The sequence below is a fragment of the Emydura macquarii genome, unplaced genomic scaffold (assembly GCF_026122565.2).
Source record: "Emydura macquarii macquarii isolate MOO-44397 ecotype Brisbane River unplaced genomic scaffold, CSIRO-AGI_Emac_v2 contig_915, whole genome shotgun sequence".
NCBI classification, from domain to species: Eukaryota; Metazoa; Chordata; order Testudines; family Chelidae; genus Emydura; species Emydura macquarii.
The window spans coordinates 1,875,311-1,886,832 of record NW_027131052.1 but is presented as its reverse complement, the minus strand read 5'-3'; the positions used below and the strand labels follow the sequence as shown (position 1 = coordinate 1,886,832).

The window sequence follows — 11,522 nt, the reverse complement described above, 5'->3', positions numbered from 1 at the left end:
TCACTGCCAGAGCCTCATGGACCTTACGTGAGTGTCCCATGCTGCAGCCGCACGTCCAGTACAACTCCTGAGAGCTGCACTGGGACACCCACTTTCCCCACGCGTCACTGCACACAAAGCCGCCTGTGAGCCAGTGGCGGACCGAGGCAGCGTGCGGGGGAGGGCCATGCCCCCCGGTGCCGGCTTGGGGGGGCACCAGCCGGGTCCTCCTCCAAGGAGGAGGTTGTCGCAGGCAGGAGACGCCCGGTGCAGGGAAACAAGCATCTTCCCGCCCCTCTGCCCCTGTGCTGGGCACTATGAGGGAGCCACGGGGACCAGAGCCCGTCACAACCCCCATCCACCCCCCACTGCCAGGCAGCCTGGGGGCCTCTGGCCTCTGTCACTCCTGCTCCCAGCCACCCTTGCTGCCCGCAGACCCCTCCCCACAGGGTGCTGCCGCCACTGCCGCTGACGGGGGGGTGGGGGGCGCAAATGTAAGTGTTGGTCCCCAGGCGCTGGAGTCCCACGGTCACCACTGCTGTGAGCGGATGCCTGGGATGGGCCACACGGAGAATGCCCCACTCCGGGCAGACTGCAAGAAACAGGGAGACAATCCCCAAAGCTGGTGGTTTATAAGTAGGTTCACCAAGTCAGTAACAAAATAGCTTCTGCAGTACCACGCTGGTTAACTAGAAGCCAAACACCACGCCCCTTAGGCATGCCAGCCCTTGGCTCCCATCCAGTAAACAGGTCTAATATGGAGAGGGGTTAGTGAAAACCTAATTCACCATGTGCGTAGTTCTTACTAATCCCAGAGGATCAGACACATACCCTCAGGTCAATGTGTATTTCAGATCCTACCCCCGTATCACATGGTCAGTCAATTCTTAGTCAACTAACTAAAGAATTAATAAGAAAAGAAGCACATTATAAATGGTTACGGAATCACATACATACAAGTGATCGCAAAGTCCTTATATCAGGTTTGTAGCAGGGATGGAATAAACTGCTGGTTTGCAAACGTCTCGCTGGAATCACCCAAACAGCTTGGGGGTCACCAGAATCCAGTGCAGAGAAATGCAGCAGGAAACGAAGACAAAATGGGGACGTTCCAGGGTCTTTTATACCCTCTGCCATGTGCATGGAATTTTATTGTCTCCAAACAACGCCCACAGCCCTTGTCTCTGGAAAGTTACTGGCCCAAGATGGATGTCAAGGTCACATGAGCATATCCCATGTCCTTACATGGCTTGCTGACTCACGGGGGGTAGCCATTGGCTCCTCGATGTCTGCAGGAAGACCTACTGAGCGGGATGCGTTTCTTCTGTGGCCCATGACGAGAGCTGAATGTCCTGGATGGGCCATCAACACATAGCTGGCTAGCCCTGCTGCAAATCCATCTCATGGGTGTCACGCAGGAATACAACCCAGGTTTAAGACACAATCACATAGCCAATATTCATAGCTTCAGATGCACAGATGATATGCGTATATCACATATCAGGATACACGTAGTTAGCAAATCATAACGTTTGCATTGACAGCTTACATGATACGCGTTGTATAAGATTGATGGAGATGGTGTAGCAGTGGTAACGACAGGGATACGCATGGTACCTGTCTTATACACAGCATCACACCATGGTATCTCTGTGTGGCAGTTAACTCACCTGTACAGAGAGATGGCAGAGATATTGCTTGCCGAACTGCTAGGCTAGAGGTGTGTGGACTCGCTCCACAATAGAGTAGCGAAGTGCACGGAGCATTAACTCCATGTCAGTGGAAGAGGTGAAGCTAGGGGCTTGTCTACACAGGGCAGTTAGTGTGCACTAAGCTAGGGGCTGAGTTGAACGCACACTAGCTACTCTGCACTAATTCTCCATGTGGACACTCAGGCTGTTCAGTTTCGCAGAACTTCCTAACTGTAGTCATCTGGCTCTGCTGAGAAGGAGCGTTTTCTAGGGCTTGGAGCAGGAGTCCTGGTTTCTAGTCCCTGCCCGGGGGAGGAGGAAGAGGTCCAGCTTGCTCCGGAGTACCTGAAGCCATGGCTGTACTGCACAGTCCCAGAGGTAGGGGATCGCTCTGAGTAACATCCCTCCCGTCCCACCATGGGGACTGATGGCAGTGAGAAAGGCACTGCTGCTTGAGGAGATCGGATCTGCTATGACACCGCAGACACGATCATTATCATTGTCCCTCTGCGGGAAGGACCCAGCCCCCTCCTGCCACCTCTGGGATCAGGGGCTAGCAAAGGTTGGAGCCAGGAGTAAATTCAGCAGCCCTTGGAAAAGTGCAGCAGACACCAATCCTGCATGTAGCAGGAGGTGGACCTAATTGGGAGGGGCAGTTGCTAGGCTCTAGAAGAGTCTGCTTACTCCGCTGCATCGGGGTGATTCCCCAGGTGAGGGGTTTGATGAGCTGGATGGCACAGCTGCTTTCAGAGAAACATCCAGGCCTGATTTTAAAACTGCCAGTGATGGAGAATCCACCACAACGCTTGGTAAATTGTTCCGATCGTTACAAATGTGCACCTTGTGTCCAGTCTGAATTTGTCTGGCTTCAACTTCTAGTCTGGGATCTGCTTTTCCCTTTCTCTGCCGGACTGAAGAGCTTCTATTAACTTAACTCTGTCCTTGGCTCAGGTACTTACAGACTGTATTCAAGCCACCCCGTAACTTGCGCTTTGTTAAGCTAAATCAATGGGGCTCCTTGAGTCTCTCCCTGTGAGGCAGGTTTCCAACCCTTTAGTTATTCTTGCGGCTCTTCTCTGAGCCTGCTCCAATTCTTCAGCATCCTTCTGGCAGTGCAGACACCAGAAACTGGACACAGGATCCAACATAAGCTGCACCAATGCCAAATACAGAGGGAATATAACTTCTCTACTCCGAGCCATGAGCCCGTTTACACATCCAAGGATCGTAAACACTTTTGGCCACAGCGTCACACTGGGAGTTCAAGTTCTGCTGATTATCCATGACCCCCAAGTCTTCTTCAGAGTCACTGCTTCCGAGGACAGTCTTCCAGCTTGTAGCTATGGCCGCATTCTTTGTTCCTAGCTGTATGTGACGGGCCCTTTCCTAGCTCCAGTGCTCACTGCTGTGATGGCATCTTCCAGCCAGGCCAGGCGATCGCCGGCTTCTCTCCCCGCCTGATGCCTTCTATGGCTGCATTGTTCTGGTGGCAGCAAGCTTGGGTGAAGCTGGGACTGCAGGTCGGCTAGGCTTCTCTTACCGGGAGGCCTGTGGGGCTCCGATCCCACAGACAGCAACCGTGGGGCTGCACATCCTGCTACTCATGGAGCCGACTGCCCGGCAATGGGCTCACTGGGCTCACGTTTAGGCCAGCAGGCTGTTCTGACTGCTCGGCTGCTTGCCCAGGCATGGCCATCAGGCTCCAAGCCCGGAATCACCTCCTCCTCTGGCTCAGCCCCCGCAGCTGTCGGGTCTCAAGAACACAGGGCAGGCGGCTGTTTCCTGGCTGGGGAAGCTGCTTCTCTCCAGCCCTCCAAATGGCCAGGAGGCTACCTATAAAAAGGATAGAGAACTGGCTAGAGCATAGGGCTCAACAGGTAGTGATCAATGGCTCCATGTCTAGCTGGCAGCCGGGCACAAGTGGAGTTCCCCAGGGGTCTGTCCTGGGGCCGGTTTTGTTCAACATCTTCATTAATGATCTGGAGGATGGGGTAGATTGCACCCTCAGCAAGTTTGCAATGACACTAAGCTGGGGGGAGTGGTAGATACGCTGGAAGGTAGGGATAGGATACAGAGTGACCTAAACAAACTGGAGGATTGGGCCAAAAGAAATCTGATGAGGTTCAACAAGGACAAGTACAGAGTCCTCCACTTAGGAAGGAAGAATCTCATGCACAGCTATAGACTGGGGACCGACGAGCTGGGCAGCAGTTCTGCAGAAAAGGACCTGGGGGTAACGGTGGATAAGAAGCTGGATATGAGTCAGCAGCGTGCCCTGGTTGCCAAGAAGGCTAATAGCATATTGGGCTGCATTAGGAGGGGCATTGCCAGCAGGTCGTGGGAAGTGATTATTTCCCTCTATTCGGCATTGGTGAGGCCGCATTTAGAATATTGTGTCCAGTTTTGGGCCCCCCACTACAAAAAGGATGTGGACAAGTTGGAGAGAGTCCAGCAGAGGGCAACAAAAATGATGAGGGGGCTGGAGCACAGGACTTATGAGGAGAGGCTGAGGGAACTGGGCTTGTTTAGTCTGCAGAAGAGAAGAGTGAGGGGGGATTTGATAGCAGCCTTTAACTACCTGAAAGGGGGTTCCAGAGAGGATGGAGCTAGGCTGTTCTCGGTGGTGGCAGATGACAGAACAAGGAGCAACGGTCTCAGGCTGCAGTGGGGCAGGTCTAGGCGGGGGTGAAGCACTGCCATGGGTTACCGGGGGAAGGGGACTCTCCATCCTTGCCGGGCTGAGGCGGGTGACAGGGCCCGGCTGGTTTGGGGCTGGGGGGTGCTGTGATGACCGGGGCTGGGGCTGGCCTGTGTCCCGGTGTTGCGGGGTCTGGGTGGGCAGGACCCAGGGGCGGCGGGTCACATCCAGCCCGAGCCCGGCTCGCAGCAGGACCCACGGACTAAAGCCCCAGCCCGGGCTCTGGGGGGCGAGAGAGCAGAGCCGGGCAGGGCCGGGCCGGGCCGGGCCATCTCCCCTCCGGCGGCGCTGCCCGCTCCCGCCCCCGGGCCCGCCCCGCGCCAGTCGCCGGTGGAGGAGCCGGACCATGGCCGCCACTGCCGCCTTCGCCGCGCAGCTCAGCCCCGGCCTGGCGGCTGCGCACCCGCCGCACGAGCCCGGGTAAGGCCGAGGGGGGCTGGGCCCGGGGCTGTGGGGCGGGGCGGGGCTGCTCCCCCCGCAATGCCTGCCCCCCCCCGCGCCGCGTGCAGTGTCGCCATGGCAACCCGACGCGGAGCGGCCGCGGGGGGGAGGGGCGCGGAGCCTGCACCGGGGGGGCCCATTGCCGGCCGGGCTGCGGCAGCCCCCCCCGATCCCCGCCCAGGGGCTGCTGGCGGCTGCGCACACGAGCGGGAAGAGCCCCCCGTGTGCACGGGGGGGTCCCTCTGTCCGCTGGGCCCAGCCCCCCTGCCGGCCCCCCGGGGCAGGACGCAGCTGGGGGTGTCTGCGCCCCCCACGCCTGCATGGGGCGGGGCGCGGCTCTAGGGCAGGCCCAGCTCACAGGGCTCCCCCCGGCACCCCCCTGCCCCCCTCCCGCTGCCAGGCTGCCCTGGCGTTGCGGGCTGGCCCTGCCGCGGGGCGTTCCCCGGCTCCCCAGGGAGGGGCTGCGTCTAGCGGGGTCAGAGGCCGGGGCAGACGGGCTGTGTCTTGCACGCTGCCCCGGGAGGGGGGCTAGGAAGGGGGGCCGGGCTGCAGGGCCCAGCGCTCGGGGGTGTTGGGGGCGGAGGTTCCCACTCGGCCCCGCCCGCGCCTGACTCCTGTCTTGGTGTCGCTCGCAGCCCGGCCGGGCACTGCCCCCAGGACCAGCCCAGCCTGGCGAAGACCGTGGGCAAGCTGGCCCCGTGGCTACTGGCCAGCCCCGAGGTGGCCCGCTCGAGCCAGCTGGTGCTGCACCCCACCCGCTGCCCCTGCCCCTGTATGGCAGGCGAGCCCATGGAGCGGGCGGAGGCGCTGCTGGGGACCAGGCCGGCCTGCTGGGGGGCAGGAGCTCAGCCGCTGGGCTGCGGCGTGATCCCCGGATACACAGGTAGGAGACACGCCGTGTTCCCCCCGCTCACGGGGCTGCCAGGCCATTCGCACCGGCAGGGTGCGGGGGAGGCGGCCAGGCTGGCCTCTCTTGCCCCCCTCCCAGGGAATCCCCTCCGCGTCCCCCACTTCGTGATCTCAGCTGTGCCTGTCCCCGCCCCGCAGACTGTGGTGGGCACCAGGGGACCCCGCTGGGCTGAGCCAGCCGGAGACGCTGCTCGGTAAAGGGGTGAATCCTTGGGCTGGCCAGACAAGTACCACGTTGCCTGCCGGATTCCTCCACGTGCGCCACTGCCCTGGCGCTGCCACGCAGGGGGCACAGGAAAAGCCCTGTGCCAGACCAGTGCCCACCACTCCAGAGCCACCTCTCGGCTGGGCACCCCGGCAGCGGTGACTGCGCCCCCTCTGCCTTCGCTGTGAAAAGAAAGGGCAGAACCCGCCGTGTCCCCCAGTGCCCAGAGTGCACCACGAGACTCGCATCGTAGCCACCAACACCCCGAACATCTCAGCAATCCCCTGGGGATCCCCTCCAGAGCTCCCGCTTGCTGGAGTCCAGCTCTGTCCTGTGCCCTCCCCGCCCGCCCCAGGGACCATCTCGTCCCCTCCCACTGCCAGAATCACCCAGCCTGCCCTGCCGCACACAGCAGGGCTCCAGGGGCTGTTAACCTGCTTCTCCTCTCGCTTGCTTCTCCCTGCGCGGGGGCTGTGCCGCCCCAGGATTCATTCCCAGGGCCCAGAACCTCTTCGCCAAGACCTACACCGAGATCTGCAAGGAGGCCAGGAGCAACCTGGCCATGCAGCAGCTGCGAGCCATGCGCAAAGAGCAGGAGCTGCAGAACGCAGGGCGGCTGCCCCAGGGCACCCAGCAGCAGGGCAAAGTAAGACTCACCAGAGCAACGTGGCATCTCACTGCTGCCCCCGGGGCGCAGCACGTCACCTGCCACGCCAGCAGCAGGCTGGGGGTGCGTGTGCCAGGCCCTGCCCCCCACCCCCGGGGGCGCAGCACGTCACCTGCCACGCCAGCAGCAGGCTGGGGGTGCGTGTGCCAGGCCCTGCCCCCCACCCCCGGGGGCGCAGCACGTCACCTGCCACGCCAGCAGCAGGCTGGGGGTGCGTGTGCCAGGCCCTGCCCCCTGGGGCGCAGCACGTCACCTGCCACGCCAGCAGCAGGCTGGGGGTGCGTGTGCCAGGCCCTGCCCCCCACCCCCGGGGGCGCAGCACGTCACCTGCCACGCCAGCAGCAGGCAAGGGGGTGTGTGCGCCAGGCCCTGCCCCCCACCCCCGGGGGCGCAGCACGTCACCTGCCACGCCAGCAGCAGGCCAGGGGTGTGTGCGCCAGGCCCTGCCTCCTGCCCCCGGGGGCACAGCACGTCACCTGCCACGCCAGCAGCAGGCTAGGGGGTGCGTGTGCCAGGCCCTGCCCCCCACCCCCGGGGGCGCAGCACGTCACCTGCCACGCCAGCAGCAGGCCAGGGGGTGCGTGTGCCAGGCCCTGCCTGCTCCAGTGTCCCCAGTGTCTGAGAAGGCAGGCGTGGGGAGCCATAGGGGGCACTGAGCTGGGAGCAGCCTGGCAGCTGTGGAGTGGGGCTGGACAAGGAGCGTGGCCGGCGTCAGTCCTGACTGCCCCACCTGGAGAGGCTGCATGGGCTAGCAGAGCTCAGCACACAGGGGCGCCCCACGCACCCTTCCCCCACGCACCCCTCTGCTCTTACACATGCACAGCCCCAGGCAGGCGCCCCCACCCCCCGCGTCAGGCTGTGCAGCCGTGCGCGCATGCAGCCGGTGGGCGAAAACATCCTTTACCTGGTGTGGGGCCTGGGGCAGGACGGCTCTGCAGACATCCCGTCCCCAGGCTGCGGCGTGCTGCTCCCCTCAGCCGGACACGGCAATACTTCCCTCCTCTCCCGGGATCTCTTGGGGCTCCACCAGCCGCGGGCGTGGGGGAGGGAAACATAATCAGCCCCATTTTAGAGATGGGGAAACTGCGGGTCTGGGACTTCGTGGCTTGGCCAGCTTCACCCAGGGGATCGAGCGCAGGCGCCTGAGTCCTGCCCTGGGCGGCCTCACATCTCTGCTGCCGGTAGAGGGACAGCAAGGCCGAAACCACCCGGGTTTGAGGTGGCAGAACGGAATCTCGGCGATCCGGGCGAATGGGTCCGGCTGTGCTGCGGTTACATGCCCGAGTGTCCACGCTGCAGGTACACAGCCCCCGCCCGGGCCAGCCGGGGGTAACCGCAGTGCAAAGTATCCCGGCTCCTAGGTGCGCACGAGGGGCACGGCCTTAGCATCAGCGCACAGGAGAGGCAGCAGCATGGCCGTGCTCCAGGGCTGACGGGGGAGTCGCAGGTGCTGGTCCCCCAGCGCCACACTGGGCAAAGGGGCCAGCACGGCTCCCCACCTGAGCCCCCCACGCTGCTCCCTGCAGCACCTGAGGTTTCCTTGGAAGTCTGCCAGCCCCAGACTGGCCCTGCGTAGCTCGTGGGCTGTGCTGAGTCCAGCCCCCGAGGCTTTGGATCACGTAGCTGCTGCCGTTCTTACCCCAGCGTCTGCTCCAGCTGCGGGGGCGCGGGGAGCGCTGCGCCGGTCTGTCTGACAGCGAGCGCAGTGCCATGTGGCATGTGCCGTGCCCGCTCTGCTTGGGCAGCAAGAGATCTGCAGCGCTCACCCCCCCAGGGGGAGCCCGTCTGATCACCCTCATTCTGCACCCCCAGTTTCTCACCGCCACGTACAGGACTCCGCTCCCGCCGGTGGCGGCAGCAGCTGCCCCGTACGTCTCTCCCTACGCCTTCCAGCTGCTGGGCTCCCCCTATTCCATGGAGGAGAACAACCCCCACAAGTGCTTCATCTCAGGTGAGCCTGCAGGGCTGGTGGGGCTGGGATCGGGGGCCAGGGGAGCAGAAGGGAGGGAGTGGGGGTGTCTTTGGCGCCCCCCTCTTCGTCCTTTAGTCCCCAGCGCACAGACCAACCATCCTCCCTCACACCCGGTCTGAGCAGAAAGCTGCTGGGGTCCCCCCCATGCCAGGTTGGGGTGGCCTTGTCTCTTGGATGCTGGTTTGGTAGGGAGTGTGCTGTCCCTGGGGGGCCCTGACCCGACCCCCCCGGTCTGCCCCCAGCTGCTTGGAAGAGCCAGCCAGTGAGGAGGCCATGGGGGGGTGGGGAGGCCTGGGTTTGTTGCCAGGCATCAGGGCTCAGTTTATCCCCTTCCCCTGTGATCTGGGCAGGCTTCACTGGCTTTGTGCCCCGCGCCCGCTTCCTGATCGGGGCAGGCTACCCGCTAACCACCCACCGCGCCCTGGTGGAGTTCAGCCACATGGCCCACGACAGAGGGGGCAAGCCTGAGGCCGGGAAAGGCAGCCCAGTCCTCCCTTCACTGCTGAAGGCCTACCCCACGGACATGGGGCTGCTGCCCCACTACGCAGGCTACGTCCCAGGTGAGCGGCACGGCCCCAGGGGAGGACGCGGGGGGGGCCAATAGGAAGGGACCAAGCGCACGTTCCCGGCAGAGAAATGGGAGCTCCGCGCTGGCTGGCTCCTGCAGTTCCCACCGAAGAAAAGACCAGGAAGGACTCGCAGCAGATCCCTGGAGCTCCCCATCCCTGCCCCTGCTCTGCCTCCCCTCTGTCCTCCTCACCAGCCCCAGCCTGCCCCCAGCTGCCTGACAAGCCCAGTGCTGCGGCGCCCCGTGTGTGCGGGAAATACCATCTCTGGGGGAGGGCTGGCTCAGCTCTCTCAGCCCCCCTCGCCCTCAGCCACGCACGTGCCCTATGGAGGCTGCACCAGCTTGCAGCCGCCAGCAGCGCCTTGCCCTGATCGATACAGCCCCGGCTTGTAGCATCAGCGACGCTGCAAAGACCACAGGACCCCAGCGGAGGGGACAGTGGCTGGGCTGCTGGGCAGAGTTAAGGGGCTTTGGGGAAAGGACAATTTCCAGACTGACGTTTGCTGATTAATGCTGCCTGTAGCTTGGCCTATGCAGGGCTGAACGTTCGTCTTGTCAGAGCCCCGGCGGGCTCCTAGCGCAGCGTCCCTGGCACGCAGGAGAGCTGCTGTCAGCCCCACCGGGAGCTTACGATGCTTTGCCTGGGACTGAGCGAGCTGTCCCTGCAGCCCTCACACGGCTTCTCCGGCCCCGCTGAGCCTAGGGGCAGCCTGTCGCAGGGGGCAATGCCAGCCTGGGGCTGGGGATCTGGGCAGACTAGAGTTAAAGGCCTCGAGGGAGGGGTGCCCAGCCCTGCCCCCGGAAGGTGACTCACCCGCCGGGCAGGTGTTTCACACGCCTCAGCCCACGTTGTCCCTTCCGTAGCTGCAGCCCCACGGCCGTGCCCCCGGCGTTCTCCCCTGCGCTGCGGCCGCTCACTGGCTCCTTCTCATTGCCCGCAGGCTACAAGTTCCAGTTCGGCCACACCTATGGCCACCTGACCCACAATGCCCTGGGCCTCAGCACCCTGGAGAAGCAGCTGGCGGACTAGAGGCCGCGGCAGGGCGCTGGATGGCTTCCCTTCCGGACGCTGGCTGGAGCCTGCTCGCCCCCCACCCCCGTGTGCATGAGAAATAAAGAGACGGAGCCACAAACGCTGCTGCCCTTCCTGTGCAATGGGGGGGGGGTGTCCAAGAGCTTCCCCCCCCTCCCCCCTGTGTGCCCGACCGTGCTGTGCGGCATGCAAGGGGAGGCTGGGGTGAAATCAGCTCAGCCCACACTCCCTGGCCTGGCCCAGGCAAACCAGAGCCTGCAGAGTTGCCCGTGAACCCAGGCGGAGCCTCCAGCGCCGCTAATCCCGACCTGGGCAGCAGCAGCAGGAGCCTCCCCTCCAGGCTGGGGCAGGAAGCCTGGGCTGGTGCCCTGCCTGTCAGTGGATGCGGGCAGCCGTGTGCCAGGTGCCCTGTGGAAGGAAAGGTCCCAGGCACCCTGCAGGGCAGGGAATCCCCCACTGCCCAGCTTCATGTATGGCCGCTGCCCGGCTATGGCCGAGTGTCTGACCAAGGGACTGAGCTAGCTGTGCTGGGGGGGGCCGAGTCCCAGCGGGTGCGGCTGCTGCCCCCCCACCCAGGCAGGGCCGCCAGCCCCATCCCGCCCCACCCAGCCTGTGGCAATGTGGGGGGTGATGCCGCATGGCCCGTGGGCTGGTGCCGAGGGGGCGGTGCTGCCGTGGTAGAACAAGGGCAGGCATTGCCCCGCCACGCTGCAGGGCTGAGCCCTCCGGGGCGCTGAGCAGCGATGGTCTGTGCAGAACAACTGCGCTGTGTTGTAGCACCGCTGGGCCAGGAAATGGGGCTGGGCCCTATGAACAAACCCCTCCAGCACGGCCCCGGCCCGGCTCTGGGGCACCAGCCCCGCACAGGCAGCAACGAGACACACACAACTGTCCCCCCCACTCACGGGGTGGGTGGGTGCCAGCAGGGCCCAGGGGGCTGGCATTGTGGCATGCACCAGCTCGTGCCAGGCAGCCCCAACTCGGCATGTCTCCCCTGGACATGAGGCCGAGGACTGGGGGTGGCAGCACCTGCAGACGCGGGCGCAGCTGGGCCGGCTCATTTCCTGGCCTTTCCCCTCCCGCCGCGTGGCGCTGCCCCTAGGCCGGGCGCGTGGTGGGGCGGCGCACCGGGGCAGGGCGACGTCGCGAGGCCGGCTGTGGGCGGGGAGCTGGCTCGGCACCTTTTTTATTAATGTGCATCATAAATAAAGAAATAAATAACGCCGGGCCCTGGCGGGACACGTCGACGACGGTGCGATGGCCACGCGAGCGATGTACAAGCAGACGGTAACCGGGCGATGCGGGGCCCGCGGCCCGGCCATGCCGCTGCGCAGACACGGCACTGCCCTGCACCGAATA

General features: G+C 63.9%; 1 protein-coding gene across 1 annotated transcript; it reads left to right on the top strand.

Moving 5' to 3' along the window:
- The first annotated feature begins 4,600 nt into the window (after positions 1 to 4,600).
- Positions 4,601 to 10,912, top strand: CIMIP2B (ciliary microtubule inner protein 2B). The gene is made up of 6 exons (XM_067543570.1): positions 4,601 to 4,788; positions 5,445 to 5,692; positions 6,409 to 6,569; positions 8,403 to 8,541; positions 8,913 to 9,122; positions 10,072 to 10,912. The coding sequence occupies exons 1-6, from the start codon at positions 4,715 to 4,717 to the stop codon at positions 10,158 to 10,160; spliced, it is 921 nt and encodes a 306-aa protein (XP_067399671.1). The 5' UTR covers positions 4,601 to 4,714; the 3' UTR covers positions 10,161 to 10,912.
- Positions 10,913 to 11,522: the final 610 nt, after the last annotated feature.

What these genes read in the sequence shown, in the direction of transcription:
- CIMIP2B (XM_067543570.1), top strand. Translation starts at nt 4,715, where the DNA reads ATGGCCGCCACTGCCGCCTTCGCCGCGCAGCTCAGCCCCGGCCTGGCG. An exon ending in CACCCGCCGCACGAGCCCGG is followed by an intron (nt 4,789 to 5,444) that starts GTAAGGCCGAGG and finishes TGTCGCTCGCAG; the next exon opens with CCCGGCCGGGCACTGCCCCC. An exon ending in GCACCCAGCAGCAGGGCAAA is followed by an intron (nt 6,570 to 8,402) that starts GTAAGACTCACC and finishes CTGCACCCCCAG; the next exon opens with TTTCTCACCGCCACGTACAG.